This window comes from Myripristis murdjan, chromosome 13, assembly GCF_902150065.1.
Source record: "Myripristis murdjan chromosome 13, fMyrMur1.1, whole genome shotgun sequence".
In the NCBI taxonomy this organism is placed as follows: domain Eukaryota; kingdom Metazoa; phylum Chordata; class Actinopteri; order Holocentriformes; family Holocentridae; genus Myripristis; species Myripristis murdjan.
Window position 1 is genome coordinate 41,020,790 of NC_043992.1, and position 22,133 is coordinate 41,042,922.

General features: G+C 43.9%; 1 protein-coding gene across 1 annotated transcript; it reads left to right on the forward strand.

Moving 5' to 3' along the window:
• Positions 1 to 1,353: 1,353 nt before the first annotated feature.
• On the forward strand, positions 1,354 to 20,863 carry LOC115369864 (S-arrestin-like). Its single transcript, XM_030066565.1, has 16 exons — positions 1,354 to 1,478; positions 3,578 to 3,648; positions 5,178 to 5,238; positions 5,650 to 5,694; positions 5,936 to 6,135; positions 8,960 to 9,019; positions 9,315 to 9,382; positions 9,674 to 9,809; positions 9,929 to 10,013; positions 10,819 to 10,891; positions 11,775 to 11,912; positions 14,969 to 15,046; positions 15,291 to 15,305; positions 15,543 to 15,595; positions 17,891 to 17,900; positions 20,518 to 20,863. Exons 2-16 carry the CDS (start codon positions 3,601 to 3,603, stop codon positions 20,606 to 20,608), a joined length of 1,161 nt encoding a protein of 386 aa, XP_029922425.1. The 5' UTR covers positions 1,354 to 1,478; positions 3,578 to 3,600; the 3' UTR covers positions 20,609 to 20,863.
• Positions 20,864 to 22,133: the final 1,270 nt, after the last annotated feature.

A 22,133-nucleotide genomic window follows, 5' to 3' on the forward strand; every position in this document is an offset into this window, starting at 1 on the left:
GAAAAAAAACACAAATTCATGAAAGAAAACTTGAAAATTCAAAGATCACAAAGTCACAAATTTACGAGAAAAAAAATCTGAATAATAGTTTTTCCTTTCTTTTTTTTTTTCACCTTTTCTGAATCCAGTTGTTGGTTCTTGGTTCCTTGACTGAAAAAAATAAACCAAAAAATTTTTCCAAGTTCTTTTGTCAAGTATTTGTGACTTCATAGTGTTACAGGGCTGATGATCGCCAGTCATTTGTTGAAACGTCAGAAAACACAGAAGCGTGTTCACACTCCAGGCTCACGTCTGGAGTTCAGAAAGCTGCGAAACAAAAGGCAAGGCAAGGCAAGTTTATTTGTATAGCACATTTCAGCGACAAGGCAATTCAAAGTGCTTTACATAGAGCATAAAGGCATTAAAACAATATAAAAGAACACAAGAAAACATACATAAAAACAATTAATAAAAAGAAGCTAAAAGGAGAAAGGCATTAAAACAATATAAAAGCAACACAAGAAAATATGCATAAAAACAATTAATAAAAAGAAGCTAAAGTTAAAGGAAGTTAAAAGTTACAGTGCAGTGTAAAATATTAAACCTTAATGTGGTTTAATGGAAGGCAGCGGCAAACAGAAAAGTCTTCAGCTGTGATTTAAAAGAAAGGCACCACATAATCAGAGTTCTTGTGGTTTCACAGCTGGAATAAAAATAAAAATCCTCTCCAGGCACAGACATGCCCTGCCTTCCAATACTCACACTACCATACTGTTTAGTAGGGAAAAAAAGAATCAGCATGCATATTTCATACTAAACTACATACTTTGTAAGGGCAGCTGCAGTACATACTAAAAGTAAAAAGTATAAGTATGCGATTTGGAACGCAGGGACAGTGTGCACGTCGTTTACCGTGAAGCCTGGAGGGGAAACACAGACGACTGCGTGCTGAAATGATGCATTCTGGGTGAAATGGCCCTTTACTCATTGTGTCATATTAATGAGTGGCTTTGGGCTCGGCCGGAGACGAGAAGGAGGAAGAGGAGGAGGAAGAGGAGAGGTTTGGTGTGAGAGCAGCAGCTGTGTTGTTGTTGTGTTGTTGTTGTTGTGTTGTTGTGTTGTTGTTGGTGTTGTTGTTGTGTTGTTGTTGTTGTGTTGTTGTTGTTGTTGTTATCATCATTATTCTTATCATTAAATTGTCTGTGCAGGATAATCTGCTGCTGCGTCCGGCCTGTAATGACCAGCACGCTGACGGAAAGCTGACAGCACCTGTGTGTGTGTGAGTGTGTGAGTGTGTGTGTGAGAGAGAGAGAGTATGAGTGTGAGTATGAGTGTGTGTGTGTGTGTGTGTATGAGTATGAGTATGAGTGTGTGTGTGTGTGTGAGTATGAGTGTGTGTGTGTGTGTCAGGTGTTCCTAGGTGGATTATAAATGCAGTCCTCTAAAGTAGATCTGCTGTTATAACCTGCTGCCAGCGACCAGAACCACAGCTCCCACAGGTCTGTCTGACCGCCTGTCTGTCTGCATTTCTGTCTGTCTGCCTGTCTGCCTGTCTGTCTGTCTGTCTGTCTGTCTGTCTGACCGCCTGTCTGTCTGTCTGTCTGTCTGTCTGCCTGTCTGCCTGTCTGTCTGTCTGTCTGTCTGTCTGTCTGACCGCCTGTCTGTCTGTCTGTCTGTCTGACTGCCTGTCTGCCTGTCTGTCTGCCTGTTCTTGTGGATTAGTTTGTTTTTTATATTATTTTGTTGAGTAGTTATAAGAAAATGACCTGAAAATTACAACAACAAAGAAAGAAAGAGACAGAGCAGCTGTTGTCTTGTGGTCTGCTGGGTGTTTTCTGGAGTCTGTCTCCCTGCCAGCCTGTCTGCTGCCTGCCTGCCTGTCTGCCTGTCTGCCTGTCTGCCTGTCTGCCTGCCTGCCTGCCTGTCTGCCTGACTGCCTGCCTGCCTGCCTGCCTGCCTGCCTGCCTGCCTGTCTGCCTGCCTGCCTGTCTGCCTGTCTGCCTGCCTGCCTGCCTGTCTGCCTGACTGCCTGCCTGCCTGCCTGCCTGTCTGCCTGACTGCCTGCCTGCCTGCCTGCCTGCCTGCCTGCCTGCCTGCCTGTCTGCCTGCCTGCCTGTCTGCCTGTCTGCCTGTCTGCCTGTCTGCCTGCCTGCCTGCCTGTCTGCCTGACTGCCTGCCTGCCTGCCTGCCTGCCTGCCTGCCTGCCTGTCTGCCTGCCTGCCTGCCTGTCTGCCTGTCTGCCTGTCTCCCTGCCTGTCTGCTTGCCTGCCTGCTTTAATTTTGTTTTTTCTTTTTCACGTTGTGGTTTTTAATGTCATGTTTTGGAGGGAGACGGTGCCCGTCTGTCTGCTCAGGTGTTGAAGGTTAAACAGCAGAGACCTGAGCTCCGCTCGGCCTGCGGGGTTAAAACAAGCCCACCTTACCAGCAATAAACAGAGGAACAGTGTGTGTGTGTGTGTGTGTGTGTGTGTGTGTGTGTGTGTGTGTGTGTGTGTGTGTGTGTGTGTGTGTGTGTGTGAGGAAGCTGGTGTGGCTCAGTCACTGCTGGCTAATGTTAACCCCAAAAAAATTAAAAAACCCTAAATAACAAACAGTCTTCTAAACCGCTGATCCTCACTAGGGTCCCCTGTGACCCTAACGCTAACGCTAACCTGAACCTAGCTGCTGCTAACGCTAACGCTAACCCCAACCTGAACCCAGCTGCTGCTAACGCTAACGCTAACCCCAACCTGAACCCAGCTGCTGCTAACGCTAACGCTAACCCCAACCTGAACCCAGCTGCTAACGCTAACGCTAACCCCAACCTGAACCCAGCTGCTGCTAACGCTAACGCTAACCCCAACCTGAACCCAGCTGCTGCTAACGCTAACGCTAACCCCAACCTGAACCCAGCTGCTAACGCTAACGCTAACACCAACCTGAACCCAGCTGCTGCTAACGCTAACGCTAACACCAACCTGAACCCAGCTGCTGCTAACGCTAACGCTAACCCCAACCTGAACCCAGCTGCTGCTGGCTAACGCTAACCCCAACCTGAACCCAGCTGCTGCTGGCTAACGCTAATGCTAACCCCAACCTGAACCCAGCTGCTGCTGGCTAACGCTAATGCTAACCCCAACCTGAACCCAGCTGCTGGCTAACGCTAACGCTAACGAGTCCCAGCAGACTTCAAACTGCAGCTCAGTTTAACCTGAAGCCCCTGAGGGCTGAGGGGGGCGGCTGCACCGCACCTCGCCTCAGTGATGGGATGTTACATGTTACATGTTATGTTACATGTTACATGTTACATGCTATATGTTATGTCAGGTGTTACATGTTATGTTACATGTTACATGTTATGTTAAAAATTACATGTTACATTTTACATGTTATATGTTACATATTATGTTGCATGTTAGGTTATGTGACATGTTACATGTTATGTTAAACATCACATAAATATGTTATATTACATGTTACATGTTATGTTAAACATCACATTAATATGTTATGTTACATGTTACATGTTATGTTAAACATCACATAAATATGTTATATTACATGTTACACTTTACATGTTACATGTTACATGTTATGTGACATGGTGTTTTCTCTGCAGGTTGTCACGTTAAGAAAATCAACATGAGTCCCAAACACGTCGTCTTCAAGAAAGTGTCCCGCGACAAATCTGTAAGTCAGCAGGACTGACAGCAGTATTTAAAGTAGTACTGACAGGAGTATTTAAAGCAGTACTAACAGGAGTATTTAAAGCAGTACTAACAGGTGTATTTAAAGCAGGACTGACAGCAGTAGTTAAAGCAGTACTGACAGTAGTATTTAAAGCAGTACTGACAGGAGTATTTAAAGCAGTACTGACAGGGGTATTTAAAGCAGTACTAACATGAGTATTTAAAGCAGTACTAACGGGTATTTAAAGCAGTACTAACAGGAGTATTTAAAGCAGTACTACTAACGGGTATTTAAAGCAGTACTAACAGGAGTATTTAAAGCAGTACTAACAGGAGTATTTAAAGCAGTACTGACAGGAGTATTTAAAGCAGTACTGACAGCAGTATTTAAAGTAGTACTGACAGGAGTATTTAAAGCAGTACTGACAGGAGTATTTAAAGCAGTACTGACAGCAGTATTTAAAGCAGTACTGACAGAGTATTTAAAGCAGTACTGACAGCAGTATTTAAAGCAGTACTGACAGGAGTATTTAAAGCAGTACTGACAGAGTATTTAAAGCAGTACTGACAGGAGTATTTAAAGCAGTACTGACAGCAGTATTTAAAGCAGTACTGACAGGAGTATTTAAAGCAGTACTGACAGAGTATTTAAAGCAGTACTGGCAGGGGTATATAAAGCAGTACTAACAGGAGTATTTAAAGCAGTACTAACGAGACTATTTAAAGCAGTACTAACAGGAGTATTTAAAGCAGTACTGACAGCAGTATTTAAAGCAGTACTAACAGCAGTCTTTAAAGCACTATTAACAGGAGTATTTAAAGCAGTACTGACAGGAGTATTTAAAGCAGTACTAACAGGGGTATATAAAGCAGTACTAACAGGAGTATTTAAAGCAGTACTAACAGGAGTATTTAAAGCAGTACTGACAGGAGTATTTAAAGCAGTACTGACAGCAGTATTTAAAGCAGTAGTAACAGGAGTATTTAAAGCAGTACTGACAGGAGTGTTTAAAGCAGTACTGACTGGAGTATTTAAAGCAGTACTAACAGGAGTATTTAAAGCAGTACTGACAAGAGTATTTAAAGCAGTACTAACAGGAGTATTTAACGCAGTACTGACAGGAGTATTTAAAGCAGTACTGACAGGAGTATTTAAAGCAGTACTAACAGGAGTATTTAAAGCAGTACTAACAGGGGTATTTAAAGCAGGACTGACAGCAGTATTTAGCAGCAGTACTAACAGTAGTATTTAGCAGCAGTACTAACAGCAGTATTTAGCAGCAGTACTAACAGCAGTATTTAGCAGCAGTACTAACAGTAGTAGTAGTATTTAGCAGAAGAAATAAAGTTTTAATGGATTTGACCTGAGCTTTTCCCCCCAAATGTTCAGATTTCTGTTTTTTTTTTAATTAAAAAAAAAAAAAAAAAGGTTGGGCACTGATTATTGATTATCGGTCTCCTGGATCAGTGATGATGGCTGTGTGTGTGTGTGTGTGTGTGTGTGTGTGTGTGTGTGTGTGTGTGTTGCAGCTGGCCGTCTACATGGCCAAGAGAGACTTTGTGGATCACTGCAGCTTCGTGGAGCCAGTAGGTGAGTCCTGCAGGGACTGTGTGACATGGTGTCATATGATGCAGGTCATATGTTTAAAGTTTTTATGAGGTGCCTCTGTTCATTAAAGAATATCACAAGTCTCTCTCTCTGTCTCTGTCTGTCTCTCTCTCTGTCTCTCTCTCTCTGTCTCTCTCTCTCTATCTCTCTCTCTGTCTCTCTCTCTGTCTGTCTCTCTCTCTCTGTCTCTCTCTCTGTCTCTCTGTCTCTCTCTCTCTGTCTCTCTCTGTCTCTCTCTCTGTCTGTTTCTCTCTCTGTCTCTCTCTCTGTCTGTCTCTCTCTCTGTCTCTCTGTCTCTCTCTCTCTGTCTCTCTCTCTGTCTCTCTCTCTGTCTCTCTCTCTCTCTCTCTCTCTCTCTCTCTCTCTCTCTCTCTCTCTCTCTCTCTCTCTCAGATGGAGTTGTGTTGATTGATCCTGTGCAGCTCAAAGGAAAGAAAGGTCAGTGAACACCACACACACACACACACACACACACAACCACACACACACACGCACATGCACACACACACGCACAAACACACACAAAACCCCAGCTGGTCTAACGTGACCAGTTTATCTCCAGTCCAGTTCAGTCTCTGGGTTCTCTGGTCCCAGCTGTGTGAGTTTAGTCTCAGTGACCTGTAGTAACCCCGGCCTGAGCTCCTCAGCTGCTGATTGGCCACCTGTCCGCCTCCCTCAGTGTACGTGATGCTGTCGTGCACGTTCCGGTACGGCCGCGACGGCGATGACGTGCTGGGCGTGGCCTTCAGGAGGGACCTGATGGTGGTGACGCGGCAGGTGTTTCCCGAGCTGCAGGACCGCGGGCGGCTGACCCACAGCCGCATGCAGGAGAAGCTGCTGCGCAAGCTGGGCGCCAACGCCTACCCCTTCTTCTTCGAGGTGAGGACGCAGCCTCTGCACTCATAATGAGGATTTATCATGATTTATGTTGAAACGTCAGATCAGAGAGGCTGAGCGACGGCAGGTTTGTTGAGTTTAAAAGCTTCTGAGAGGGAAAAAAATGACCTAAAAATGTAAAAACCAATTACAAACAGGCCTAAAAAAAAAAAAAAAAATCTAAAGGAAATTCCACCAAAACAAAAGAATCAAAGCAAGATAATGAAGCGCCTTGAGAGCTACAGTGTCATCACTTTTACACTGCAAAAACTCAAAATCTTACCAAGAATATTTGTCTTATTTCTAGTCAAAATATCTCAATACACTTAAAATAAGACATGAACACCTAAGAAATAATAATAGACAATTTTCACTTGTTTCAAGCTAATTTTCACTTGAAACAAGAAGTTAAGAACAACAAGTTACTTCTGAGGTGGTCATGTCTTATTTTAAGTGTAAGTGTCTAGTCATTAACAAGGCTAGTTAATGTGACAAGTTAACACAACAAGTTAAAATGACTAGTTAATGTGACAAGTTAACACAACAAGTTAACACAAATAGTTAATGTGATGAGTTAACACGACAAGTAAATGTGACGAATTAACACAACAAATTAACACGACTAGTTAATGTGACGAGTTAACACAAGTTAACATGACTAGTCAATGTGACAAGTTAACGCAACAAGTTAACATGACTAGTTAATGTGACGAGTTAACACGACTAGTTAATGTGACGAGTTAACAACAAATTAACACGACTAGTTAATGTGACGAGTTAATGTGACGAGTTAACATGACTAGTTAATGTGACGAGTTAACAACAAATTAACATGACTAGTTAATGTGACGAGTTAACGCAACAACTTAACACGACTAGTTAATGTGACGAGTTAACAACAAATTAATACGACTAGTTAATGTGACGAGTTAACGCAACAAGTTAACACAACTAGTTAATGTGACGAGTTAACACAACTAGTTAATGTGACGAGTTAATGCAACAAGTTAACTCAAATAGTTAATCCAATCCAATCCAATCCAACTTTATTTATAAAGTGCTTTAAAATAACCACAGAGGTCCAAAGTGCTGTACAGTAAAATAAAAACATAAAATACATAAAATACATAAAAAGACATAAAAAGAAGACATAAAACACATAAAAACATAAAATACAGTACATAAAACATAAAAAACAGTAAAATACAGACATCACAGAAGACAGTATATATAAGAACAGTATATATATATAAGAACATAAAAAACAATAACTTACACGGTGTTAAAAGCCAAAGAAAAGAGGTGAGTTTTAAGAAGAGACTTAAAAATAGAAAGAGAAGGAGCCTGTCTAATGTGCAATGGCAGATTGTTCCAAAGATTCAGAGCTGCAACAGAGAAAGCCCGATCCCCTCTGTGCTTGAGCCTGGTTTTTGGCACCACTAGGAGCAGCTGATCGGCTGACCTGAGCGAACGGGTTGTGGTGTAAGGGCGAAGCAGTTCGGTGAGGTAAAGCGGGGCAAGACCATTGAGAGTTTTAAAAACAAATAAAAGAATTTTAAAATGAATCCTAAAATGTACAGGGAGCCAGTGGAGTGAGGCTAAAACCGGGGAAATGTGCTCGTGCTTACGTATGCCAGTTAAAAGATGTGCAGCAGCGTTTTGGACTAGCTGTAGACAAGCTACAGAGGACCCACCAACCGTGGGTTGGTGGTGCAGTAGTCAAGCCGGGTAGTGATAAAGGCATGTATTACTTGATCAAAACGCTTTCTTTCGAGAATAGGCTTTATTTTGGCCAGCTGCCTCAACTGATAAAAACTTGATTTTATTACAGCCTTAATCTGACTGTCAAGCTTTAGGTCTGCATCAACAGTAACGCCTAAGTTTTTGACGGTAGGCTTGACGTACTGGGCCAGAGAACCCAGATCTATATGAGGGGTCACAGATGGGGATGAGCTGCCAGAAACCATCACTTCTGTCTTTTTTTCATTAAAATTTAAAAAGTTCACAGACATCCAGGCCTTAATGTCATCAAGACAGCTGAGAAGAGGTTTGATGGAGTAGGCGTCATTTTTGTTCAGGGGTACATAAATCTGACTGTCATCAGCGTAACAATGAAAAGATATACCATGTTTCCTGAGTATTGAGCCTAGTGGCAATAAGTAAAGGGAGAAGAGCAGCGGGCTCTTCTAAAAAAGACATCAGTTGTGAATAAACAACTTTTTCAAGTATTTTTGATATAAAAGGCAGTTTGGAAATGGGCCTAAAGTTGGCCAAAACCGCAGGATCCAGACCGGGCTTTTTTTAACAGAGGTTGAACAGCTGCGTGTTTCAAATTTACAGGAACCACACCTGAGGAAAGACTGCTATTTATAATTGTCAGTACAGATGACCCAATAGTGTGGAAAACCTCTTTAAAGAGTCGTGGAGGTACAACATCAAAAGGGGAACCTGAGGGCTTCAGGTGATCAACAATGTCCTGAACAAAGGACAGAGTTACAGGCTCAAACATATCAAAGACACCAGGGCAGTGACAAGTTAACACAACAAATTAACACGACTAGTTAATGTGACGAGTTAACACAAATTAACAAGACTAGTTAATGTGACGAGTTAACACAACTAGTTAACTCAATATTTTTTCTAGTCAAAATATCTCATTATACTTAAAATAAGACATGATCACCTCAGAAGTTTTGCAGTGTAGGATTTGACGATATACAAATAAAATTGAAAATTGAAGATGACAAGGCCACAGGCGCACAGGAGTCTGTCAGTAAACACTGATACAGTCTGTGTTTGTTTGTTTGTTTGTTTATTTGTGTCTCAGTTCCCGGACAACCTGCCGTGCTCCGTCTGCCTGCAGCCCAGCCCCAACGACGTCGGCAAGGTCAGTCAGGCCTGCAGGGCGGCGCCACACACACCTCACACCCACGCTCACCTCAGCACCTGGTTATCTCTCCTCTGATTGGCTGTTATCAGTGGTAACCCCGCCCCCTCAGGGCTCAGAAGCCGTTACCATCTCTTCCTGTCATCAGTCTGTCTTGACCAATCAGATGTTAGGTTTCCTTAGCCTTCGTTAGCTGCTTGGTTGAGGTTAGGAAAGGGTTTGTCGTCATGGTTACGCTGCCGCAGGGGGCGGGGCCAAGCCGCCGTGTGACTGAGCGCTCTGTGTGTCCGGACAGAAATGTGCCGTGGAGTTCGAGGTGAAGGCATTCTGCGCCGAGAACCAGGACGAGAAGATCGAGAAGCAGTGAGTCCACGCCTCCACACCTCCACACCTCCACAGAGACCAGAGCACCTCCGGGGGAGGCGGGGGCTCTTCCTCCTGCTCCTCCTCCTGCTCCTCCTCCTCCTCCATCTCCTCCTTGTCCTCCTGCTCCTCCTGTTAAATTATTTTTTGTTTTTTTCCTCAGAAAGAAATGTCAGATTGTTGTTTTCTTAAGATGTTTTGTGGCTTTTTGTTCAGCCACTCCTGTTAGTGTGACTGTCTCACACCCCTCTGTCTGTCTGTCTGTCTGTCTGCCTGTCTGTCTGTCTGCAGGACCTCAGTCCGTCTCACCATCCGTAAGATCCAGTTCAGTCCAGAGGTCAGTAAACTGGTCCCAGTAGTAGAATCCACCTTCGAGTTCCTGATGTCCGACAAACCACTGCGCCTCAAACTGGGCCTGGAGAAAGAGGTCTGTCTCTACCTGTCTGTCTGCCTGCCTGTCTGTCTGTCAGTTACCTGTCTGTCTGTCTGCCTGCCTGCCTGTCTGTCAGTAACCTGTCTGTGGCTCTACCTGTCTGTCTGCTGCAGATCTATTACCACGGTGAGCCGATCAAAGCCAGCGTTGAGATCACCAACTCGTCCAGCAGAAACATGAAAGACATCAGCCTGTCAGGTGAGCCGCCGAGCCCAGGACACACCTGCTGACTCGAGCCGTGACGAGTCAGCGTGACGAGTCAGCTGAGTCAGCATGACATAAAATAGGTTCACATTAACTAGTCGTTAACACGAGTAGTTAATGTGACGAGTTAACGCAACAAATTAACACGACTGGTTAATGTGACAAGTTAACATGACTAGTTAATGTGACGAGTTAACACAACAAGTTAACACAACAAATTAACATGACTGGTTAATGTGACGACTTAACACGACTAGTTAATGTGACGAATTAACATGACTAGTTAATGTGACGAGTTAACACAAGTTAACACAGCTAGGTAATGTGATGAGTTAACATGACTAGTTAACACAACTAGTTAATGTGACAAGTTAAGACAACTAGTTAATGTGACAAATTAACACGACTAGTTAATGTGACGAACTATCACGACTAGTTAATGTGACATGTTAACGTGACAAATTAACATGACTAGTTTATGTGACGAGTTAACGCAACAAGTTAACAAGGCCAGTTAATGTGACCAGTTGACACAACTAGTTAATGTGACGGGTTAACACGACATGTGAATGAGTTGTGTTAACATGAGGCATTAAATGAAACTGAAACCACAGAAACTAGAAAATATTCAGAATTGAAAGGATGGAAATTTCCTTTCTGAAAATATCTCAAAATGATGAATTAATTTATACTTAATAATCAAAATAGCTGATTAATCATTGCAGCTCTAAACATGTCCTGTCCTGTTGGTCTGATATCTAAATCCATATCGTGTGTGTGTGTGTGTATGTGTCCTCAGTTGAGCAGGTCACCAACATTGTTCTTTACTCCAACGACAAGTACGTCAAATCAGTGGCCAAAGAGGAGACTGAGTGAGTGTCTGTCATTTACTGTCTGTAATTCTGAAATTTATTCAGGAACCTGACATGAACATCAGATATTATCACTTACCACTTATCATTTATCATTTATTATTTATTCATTATGCTTTTCAGTGCAGCAGCAGTTAGTGGCAGCTGAGCCTGACGTCATGCTGGTGCTTTCAGAGAGTTCTGGTGGCCCAACAGAAATTTGATAAATGTGTTATAATAATCAAATATATGATTATCATCAATCTAATCACATTAATCTGTGCAGCGCGGTGAACCCTTTCAGACGTCATGTTCAGAGCAAACTGACTCGACTTCTTTCAGAAAGCATGGGCAGAAAGGCAGCAAGTAACTTAACAAGAAACGGCCTCAAAAGTTACAAGAGATTCAGGAAACGTTACAAGAAAATGACCTGGAAATTAGAAGATAAAAAACAAAACAAACAAAGAATTGGGGAGAAAAAAAAAGAGGGAGTGACAGAAAATTATTAGAAACTGATCACACAAAAATTGGGGGGGAATTTTCAAAAAAATGTATTTGTATTAATAATTACTTAAAAAGATGTTACAGGATAAAGCATGTATCTATATAGACAGATAGATAGATAGATAGATAGATAGATAGATAGATAGATATTTGGCTAATTTTCAAGTTATTTCCTTGTTTTGCTTTGTTTTGTTTTGTATTTATTTTTTCATTCATTTGTTTTTTTTATTCTTTCTTGTAACGTTTCACTTTTTTTCTGTGTTTTTCAAAGAAATCAGATGAATCCTCTCATTTTCAAAGGGTTCAAAGTGAAATATGAACTGGTGAATGTCAGGGAGCTCTCCTCATGTACACTGTGTGTGTGTGTGTGTGTGTGTGTGTGTGTGTGTGTGTGTGTCAGTGACGCAGTGCCCAGCGGCACCAGTCTGAAGAGGGAGTACACCCTCCTGCCTCTGCTGGCCTACAACAAGGAGCGGAGAGGCCTCGCCCTGGACGGCAAGCTGAAGCACGAAGACACCAACCTTGCTTCATCCAGCATGTAGGACCACACACTCTCTCACACACACACACACACACACACACACATACTCGTACACTCACACTGGGTCGCTCCAGTGTTTTTCGGCTCTGATCAAAAACAAGGCAACCCTGTCAAAAGGGCTGCAAGAAATTATTTAACAACAACAATAATAATGATAATAATAACACTTTATTTCTATAGCATTATTCTTACAGGGGGTGCAGCTGAATGTGCTTCACAATAAAATAAAAAGAGAATAAAATAAAAACAGGCAATTTGAAACGGACATGATGAGGCAGGACAAGCCAAGCTCAGTCTCAGAGCCACAGCAGAGCCAGCTTATCAATATTGCTTATCAATAACAGACTCATTTACATGTTGATAGAGGGAAGTGTTGATAAATAAAAATGAATGAATGAAGTGTTTATTGTTTGGATTGATGCTTTGCTGCCGTGTGGCGTCTCCAGGCTCATCCCTCACATCGTGTCATATCGTGTCACGTCCTGTCATGACATGTTGTGACATCATGTGATGTGACGTGCCGTGACCTGTTGTGTCGTGTCGTGTTATATCACATTTCATATCACATATCGTGTCATGTACTGTTGTGTCACATCATGACACGTCCTGTCATGTTGTGTCACATTGTGTCACGTCATTTCGCGTCGTGTCATCTTTTCTCATGACATGTCGTGTCATATCATATCATGTCATGTCGTGTCGTGTCATATTGTGTCGTGTTGTATCGCGTTGTGTTGTGTCATGTGATATTGTGTCATGTTGTGTCATGTCATGTCTTGCCATGTCTTGTCATGCCATGTCTTGTCGAGTCATGTCATGTTGTGACATGTCATGTCGTGTCGTGTTGTGTCGTATCGTGTCTTGTCATGTCTTGTTATGTCATGTCGTGTCATGTCATGTCTTGCCATGTCTTGTCATGCCATGTCTTGTCGAGTCATGTCATGTTGTGACGTGTCATGTGGTGTCGTGTTGTGTCGTATCGTGTCTTGTCATGTCTTGTTATGTCGTGTCGTGTCATGTCTTGTCATGTAGTGTCATGTTGTGTCGTGTCGTGTCTAGTCGTGTCGTGTCATGTCATGTCTTGTCATGTCTTGTCATGTTGTGACGTGTCATGTCTTGTCATGTCTTGTCGAGTCGTGTCATGTTGTGACATGTCATGTCTTGTCGTGTTGTGTCATGTCATGTCGTGTCTTGTTATGTTGTGTCTTGTCATCTCTTGCCATGTCATATCTTGTCATGTAGTGTCATGTTGTGTTATCTCTTGTCTTGTCTTGTCGTGTCATGTCATGTCGTGTCGTGTTGTGTTGTATTGTGTCGTGTCTCGTCTTGTCGTGTCGTGTCGTGTCATGTCGTGTCTTGTCATGTCATGTCATGATATGTCGTGTCTTGTCTTGTCGTGTCTTGTCATGTTGTGTCGTGACATGTTGTGTCTTGTTGTGTCATGTCGTGTCATCCCGTGCCGTGCCGTGTCATGTCATGTCATGTCATGTCTTGTTATGTCGTGTCGTGTCATCTTGTCATGTAGTGTCATGTCTTGTCATGTAGTGTCGTGTCGTGCCGTGTCGTGCCGTGTCGTGTCATGTCTTGTTATGTCGTGTCATGTCATGTTTTGTCATGTAATGTCGTGTTGTGTTATCTGTTGTCTTGTCGTGTCTTGTCATGTTGTGTCGAGACATGTTGTGTCTTGTTGTGTCTTATTGTTGTGTCGTGTCGTGTCGTGTCGTGTCGTGTCGTGCCGTGCCGTGCCGTGCCGTGCCGTGCCGTGCCGTGCCGTGTCATGTCTTGTCTTGTGCCATCTCTTGTCGTGTCATGTCATGTCTTGTCATGTCCTTTTATGTCATGTTGTGTCGTCTTGTTATTGTCGTGTCGTGTCGTGTCGTGTCGTGTCGTGTCGTGTCGTGTCGTGCCGTGCCGTGCCGTGTCGTTTCGTGTCGTGTCATGTCATGTCTTGTCTTGTTGTGCCATCTCTTGTCGTGTCATGTCATGTCTTGTCATGTCCTTTTATGTCATGTTGTGTCGTCTTGTCATGTCGTGTCGTGTTGTGTTATCTCTTGTCATGTCTTGTCTTGTTGTGCCATCTCTTGTCGTGTCGTGTCGTGACATGTCATGTCTTGTCGTGTCGTGTCATGTCATGTCTTGTCATGTCGTGACATGTCATGTCTTGTTGTGCCCTGTCTTGCCATGCCGTGTCGTGTCATCTCATGTCTTGTCTTGTCGTGTCGTGTCGTGTCGTGACATGTCGTGTCTTGTCTTGTCATGTTTTGTCTTGTTGTGTCTTGTCATGTTGTATCGTGACATGTTGTGTCTTGTTGTGCCCTGTCATGCCATGCCGTGTCGTGTCATCTCATGTCTTGTCTTGTTGTGTCATCTCTTGTCGTGTCATGTCATGTCATGTCTTGTCATGTTGTGTTATCTCTTGTCATGTCATGTCTTGCCTTGTCTTGTCGTGTTGTGTCGTGTCGTGTCGTGTCGTGACATGTCGTGTCGTGACATGTTGTGTCTTGTCGTGTCTTGTCATGTCTTGTCGTGTCGTGTCATGACATGTCGTGTCTTGTCGTGTCTTGTCTTGTCATATTTTGTCTTGGTGTGCCCTGTCGTGCCGTGCCATGCCGTGTCATGTCATCTCATGTCTTGTCTTGTTGTGTCATCTCTTGTCGTGTCATGTCATGTCTTGTCATGTCATGTCATGTTGTGTCTTGTGGTATCATCTTGTCATGTCGTGTCATGTGTGATGATACTGTGGTTTGTGCTGTTGTACATGTCTGTTACTAGCTCGTGTCATTTGTATGTTCTTGTCACTGCAAAACTAATGGGGGACATAATGAATAAAGTTGAGCTGAGTGTGTGTGTCATCTTCATGTCGTGTCGTGTGATGGGTGCTGGTAACATGTAGTCTGATGGGCGGCTCTGTTTCTGTTCCTGCTACTTTTGATGCTTCAGTGTTAAAGACCTGCTCCAACTTAAAATAATAAATCTCTCTTCCTTCTCTCTCTCTCTCTCTCTCTCTCTCTCTCTCTCTCTCTCTCTCTCTCTCTCTCTCTCTCTCTCTGCAGAGTGAAGCAGGAGGTGTTGGCGGAGGTTCAGGGGATTCTGGTCTCCTATAAGGTCGTGTTGAGGATGATCGCATCCGGGTGAGTCAACAACACAAACAAACAAACAAACAAACAGTCACACCACCGCTCGTCTGTTCACTGATCATGTGACTTTCCTGCTGAAATCACGAGTCCATTCATCAGTTCATCAGAAATCATCCATCCATCGAGTGAAAATGAAATCAAATGGTTTTCTGCTTGTAGAAAGTCATAAATGAAATAAACGAGTTGTAAACATCAACACCAGCTGATGTTGTTGTGTTTGTCTCCTCTGCTTCAACAGGACCATCGGATCCAGGTAACACGTGTGTGTGTGTGTGTGTGTGTGTGTGTGTGTGTGTGTGTGTGTGTTGATAATTCTGATTCAGTTTCAGCCTTTTGATTTAAATGCATCGTAGTTTTTGTCACCTTTTAGTCATCAGACTTTTCTTAGTTTTTGTGTTTTGTTGACAAAAGCGACAGTATTAAACAAATCTGTGTGTGTGTGTGTTTGTGTGTGTGTGTGTGTGTGTGTGTGTTTGTGTGTGTGTTACAGCGAGGTCTCTCTGGAGCTTCCATTCAAGCTGATGCATCCTAAACCTGAGCCAGGTAGGCCTGCAGGACGTATCCCTGCTGTTGCTGTTGCTCGGTCAGGTTTCTGCCGGGTGGCGAGCGCCGGCGCTCACCTGGCCTGCAGGTGACCGGTCATACTCTGGACGTGACGATTCATATTTTCATCGACTTATTTATTTGACTCTAACCACCGAGCAGCCGGTCCTGCAGAGAGAGGGAGGGAAGTGTCGGTGCTGTGGTGTAAACATCACTGTGTGCCTCAGGCCAGACAACATGCAGATTTTGCAACAGTCATAAAACAATTTTAAAATTTTGGACATAATTTTCTATCCACATACAAGATTAAGGTCTGAACTTACCATAAACATTATTTTTGGAAGATTTTGTAAATATTTCCTATGTATTTATTTACATTTTTGAGATGAAGACCATAAAAAAATATCATTTTCTTCTTTTATTTATTTATTCATCAATTTATTTGTTTATTTACACAAACAAACTCTTTGTCAGAAGATGTGTTTGTCAGTAGCCATGGCAACAGCTGTTTCCCGCTTCAGGTGATGAGTGTGTCGTGTTTTCTCAGCGAGGAGTTTCCTCCTGAGCCGCGAGTGTGAGTCACTCCTCCTCCTGTGTGTGTGTGTGTGTGTGTGTGCGTGTGTGTAATCAGCTTGCTGTGTACTATCGCTGACAGCAGTAAAGCGCAGCTCTGATCTGCTTACTGCAGTGTATCAGCCTCACAGGAGCTGTCACGTCCACCAGATTACTTCCTCTGCAGGACTGCTGATCGGTCCAGATTAGTTCTACAACACACACGTGCACACACACACACACACACACACACACACACACACACACTCACACCCCTGCTGATGTGCAGTGTATCCTACTCAGACTGGACTGAGCCTGTGTTATAATCAGTGACAGAGTATCAGATGTTTTCCAAGTGAATCAGTGAACAAAACAAACAAACAAACAAACAAAAAAACACATTTTCAAACAAACTTCCTCCTCTGTGCTCACATTTCACATTTCAACCCCTGAAACATCACTAACATGTGGAGACCTGGCGCCAGACGCTGGATACCTTCAGTTATGTTCACTTGTGTGTTTTAACAGAACTCGACAATAAAGCGAGGACACGTGTGTGTCCGCCTGCAGGGGGCGCTGCAGGGGCTGAACCTGGGCTAAACAGAGTCAGCTGAACAGCGGCCCATAGGACGTTTCCAGAGTGTCGGCTCTGTAGATGATAATCCTGCTCCTCCTGCAGGGGGCGCCGCAGAGGCTGAGCAGAGTGTCGGCTCTGTAGATGATAATCCTGCTCCTCCTGCAGGGGGCGCTGCAGAGGCTGAGCAGAGTGTCGGCTCTGTAGATGATAATCCTGCTCCTCCGCTGCTGCAGAAGCTCCACATTTCTCTGAGCTCAGAGGAAGGAAATGTGGAACATTCAGGAAGCAGATGATTGGTTCTCCTGTGGTTCTGCAGCCAGTCAGCAGCACAGAGCCTCAATGCCAGTGCTAATCTGCTCCAACTCACAGCATTTTACAGCCATGGATTATAATCTCAGTTTATAATCCTGTCTGCAGCAGAAATATGGATAGGAACAGTCCAGTTACTGATCAATATCTGGATCAAATGGACTGATCAGTTTAGAGAATTGAGCCCCACTGACCCACACAGATTCTGCTCTGTTTAGCTCAGTGCTGCCCCCGCTGGACACAACACTGACCTGCAGGCTGTTTAGCTCAGTGCTGCCCCCGCTGGACACAACACTGACCTGCAGGCTGTTTTTCTGCCTCACAGCAGACAGTGGACATGGGTCAGGTTTAATTCTCTTTCAGTTTTGGTTTCTTCATCCCAGAGATCATGTTGCTTTTTCAAATCTAATTGAATGTAATTGTTGAAGCTGCGGGCTGCAGCTCGTATTCAGTCTTCATGAGCCTGTATCTGGTCTTGTCCAGTAAACAAGCAGCTGCTGAGTCGGTGCTCACTACAAACCCTGGCTGGCTGATGATTGGTCCATGTTAAGCGAAACAAACTAACTACAGAAATCCAGCAGCTGGACACACTGAAATCACAATCACAATCAGAATCAGAAATACTTTGTTGACCCCGAAGGGAAATTGGCAACATGGCTGTTTTATGGCAAATGGGTTTTGGATTTTCATGTTTTAAGGAAAATCCAGATCCTGATTAACTGAAATAAAAGTGAGATGAACCGTTCTGGCTGAGAACAAGTTTGTGAAAATGAAATGTTCATTTCTCCTCATGAGTGACGACTTTTCTCTTTTCCATTTCCTTTCCTGTCGGCCCGTTTCTTACCTCTGGACTTCAGCCAAGGAGGGGTGAGATTTCTTCATTTCTTCTTCTCTTTTTTTTTCTTTTATAATTCATTCTGACATTTTATAAATTATCTGATCTTTGTTGAATAATTGCTGCAGGATGATAGCTGTTCTGAAAGTGAGGTCCTAGGTCCACCAGGAAGGTTCTGGTGGTTCTTGAGGGGGTTCCAGTGGCTTTGAGGAGTTCTGGGGTCCTGGGGAGGGTTTCAGCGACCACTGGATTGTTGAGGAGTTTCGGGCGTTGCTGAAAATGTTCCAAGGGTTCCTCAAGTGCTCACAGGGTTTTTTTCAGGTGTTTTGAGGGTTCATGGGAACTTTTCATGGGGTTTTTGAGGAGGTTTTAGAAATCCCTCACGCAGAGCTGCAGGTGCTTGAGGGGAGTCCCCAGCAAAGTGAGGATTATTTTCCCAGCGAGCGTGGAGACTCGGGCCGGTGGTGACCAAACACCGTCGGACGTCACCTTCAGGTTCCTTTGGAGAACTTGGAATTTCCTTTTAGCTGTTCCCTTCTGGACAGAGTGAGGGTTTTACACAAATTCTAAGGTTTGATTCTGGCCCTGCACCAGTGATGCTGGTGAGGATTTGGCTACAGCATTCAGCCCTGGCAGATTTGGCTTGATTCATTTCATCTGTTATGTTTCGAATTGATTTACTGATTGATTGATTGATTGATTTATACTTTATCGTCCACCAGGGCTGAAATGTTTCATCAACATGTTGCATCAACAGCAGCTCAGTCTCAACAGGACAACCTGATCTCACATGGCAGCATAGAACAGACCCGCTGGTCCACCAGAGGAAGCCATGTCAGTTTCACGTTTTGCGTCACAGCAACACGCCTTACGTGGACTCTGTCGCCCCCTGTAGACCACGTCACGTTACTGCTGCTTCAGAAAACCCTGCAGTTTTCAAGCCTCGGTGACACAAAACGTGACACTGACACGCTTCCCGTGGTGGACCGGCGGGTCTGTTGCACGCTTTGCCTTCATACTGGGCTGAGCGAGATGCATCCATTCACACACCATTACAACCAGTGAGGACAACGAGACGATGTTGTTGGCCTGCCTCGGTATAGGCCAGTTCATAAAGTGAATGTCATGTGAACCGGGACGAGACCCGACTGTTTTCTGCTAACTGGGTTTATTTGACTCACTGCTTTTATATATCTGATGTCTGATATGTTTGGGTTTCGGGGTCCATATTATCTCACAGCACCTCCTGCTTTTAAACTCTGGATAGATATCTCTGAGCTGTGTGTTTCAAAGAGCATCAGTAATATTCAGCAGGAACCAGCCGTCGTTTCACCAGTGAACAGCAGGGGGCATGTTTTACAAACTGTAGATATGAGACAGAGGGATCTGGTCCAGTCTCATGTGGTCTGTTTGTGCAGTTGGGGGTCAAGTCAGTGGGAAGCCCTGCATCTGATAGTGAGATGGAAATATGCAGGAGGATGTTTGATTATTCACTGTCATCCTGGGTTTCAGTGAAGAATTTGCGTGCCCGGAATGCCATGTTATATTTTGGCATGAAAATGTTAAAATTTAAAGGCATTGAATTCCAGCACAAAGTATCAGTTATCAGAACCTGCAACACAAGAATGTAAAAATAAATAAATAAATAAATGAATAAATAAAAACACTTGAGCTTGGAAGCCACCCAGAGCCATTGAAGCCTGGTGGATATCTCTCTTTGTAGGAACTGTACCGCTGTTCCTGACATGTGACCGGCGCTTTGGGGTTAATTTCTCCTTCTATCTATTTCTATCATCCACCCTCTATTCATGTTTTATCAGATCTCGGCGCCTTCGTTGGGGTTGAGTTCCTCGTCCATGAAAATGTACCTGTGAATAACACCCTCCTGCCTCCCATTATCCCGGCAGGGCCGCCTTGTGTTGTGTTGTGAAGTTTTATATCGCAGGTGGATACTGATGTCCCACTTTTTTCACAAGCTTCCTTTTCAAACCCGTTTCCCAATATGACAAACACAAAGGCTCTCTGGAAATCAGGACGCGATTACGAGGTTTTTGGAGATGCACTGATGGAACAAGATGGAGAAAGTTAGGTTACCTGAGGCGAAAACAGACTTTATTTCTGAGAAGTGATAACACATCTCTGGGTCATATCAGGACACAAATACAGAGGGTTAAATATTGGTTCATAACTGATTAGAGATCATTTATCTGGAATTTAAAAAAAAAAAAAAAAAAAAAAAAACATTAGCACCCAGTTTTCTGGGGTTTCATCAGTGTTATCATTTTATCTTGTTATGTAATAACTGATCATGTAAAAGACAGTGATACAGTATGAAGACGCTACGGGCCAGTGTGTTTCTCTGGCTCTTTATCCATCAAGATGTTGGGTTTTCTCCTCTGGACGTCCAGTGGTTCAGTTCCTATGGGTAGCATTTCCTGTTAGCTTAGCATAAAGACTTGAAGAGAAAATGGTGTCCAACATCTGGTCTCACTCTGGGGAAGTCAGGAAAGGGCAGTTGGAGTATTCTAATAAGCCAACATTGGTATCCACAACAAGAGCAGCAGCTTGACCTTGGAGAAATGGCTGCCGGGGGCGGGGCTTGGTCACCTGAAGGTTCTCTAATCCGTCCCGCTTTCTGTGTCTCTGCAGTGAAACAGATGACATGGTGTTTGAGGAGTTCAAGAGAGCCTACCTGAAGGGAGTGGTTGGCGACGATGACGAGTCGCCCACTGAGGCCTGAGCGATGAAGATGGTCACCGTGGGGCGATGGCTGCCCCGCCCCCCGCCGTCCCGCTGCCGTCCAGAGCCGTAGAGAAAACAGAGCTTGAGCAGCGCAGTTCCATACTGCTTCATGTTTTGCTGTCGACCTCCTCGTACGCTGGACTTGAGAGCAGAGATACTAGCTAGCATGGATAAACTCCAAACTGAGTACTTCAGCTGTAGGTTAAACTATAGAGCTTGTATATAACTTGCTATCCTTAATAAAATTAACTGTAAAAAAAAAAAAAAAAAAAAAAAAAAAAAAAAACTGGCTTGTGTTGTTTTGTCATTGAAAAGCCTTGGAGAGATGGACGTGGTGGACGTCCAGCATGATGCTGCTAATGTTCAGGTACCCTGAACATTAGCAGCAGGGTAACGTCAGCAGGGTAACGTCAGCAGGGTTACGTCAGCAGGGTAACATTAGCAGGGTAACGTCAGCAGGGTTACGTCAGCAGGGTAACATTAGCAGGGTAATGTCAGCAGGGTAACATTAGCAGGGTAATGTCAGCAGGGTAACATTAGAAGGGTAACGTCAGCAGGGTAACGTCAGCAGGGTAACGTCAGCAGGGTAACATTAGCAGGGTAACGTCAGCAGGGTAACATTAGCAGGGTAATGTCAGCAGGGTAACATTAGCTGTCCTGCTGGGTTTTCATGTTCTGCTGAGCTCAGGAACGTTCTGTCATGTTCTCACTGGAACTCAGGGTTCTGTGAGCTCCAAGCTCTTCAGCAGTGTGTGTGTGTGTGTGTGTGTGTGTGTGTTCTGTGTGATGGAGGCTGCCAGGACAGGCCTGCTTCCAGAAGTTTCCCCCAGCTGCTAGCTTCATCATCTTATATCCGCTGTTTCAGATGCAGTTCAGTTCCTGTAGTATTTCTATAATATTCCAGTAATATTTCTATGATAAATCAGGTGCATCTATGGACACAGGGCCTATGAATTTCAGCTTCTGTAGATTGTAAATTGAAAATTATGATGATGCATTTTTTTTTTTAACTCTAGAAGGCCTATAAATTAAAATAATAATGTTAATAAAACTCCAATGAAGTCCAGCCTTATCTCCCCTGCAGTACATCCTCAAGGTGTGCAGCTCACTACCACACACACACACACACAGATAGATAAATAGATTTCCTCTGTCTGTGGCTCCACCTGTGCTGCCCCCTGCTGGCCATGTGTCAGGCCTGCAGCTGATCCCCTCAGCAGATTCTCCTCTGACATGGGATTCAGGAACAAGGAGATCCTGCTGATCTGAGCCCAGAATCAGCAGATTGTTTTCTTCTGAATCGGCCCAAGTCACAGCAACGTCTCTTCAGAGTCCAGATGCTGAGGAGGAGGTTGGGGTTCTGGGCTCCTGTGGTTCAGCGAGCTCTCACTCTGACACCAGTCATTTTACTGTTAAAAATGCAGGTAATAGTTTAATGAGGCTGTAAGAATAACCCACAAGATGATTCTGTCAAAAACTGAATTATGAATGTTCGGGCACAGGCTTTTGTACAAGCAGCTTTT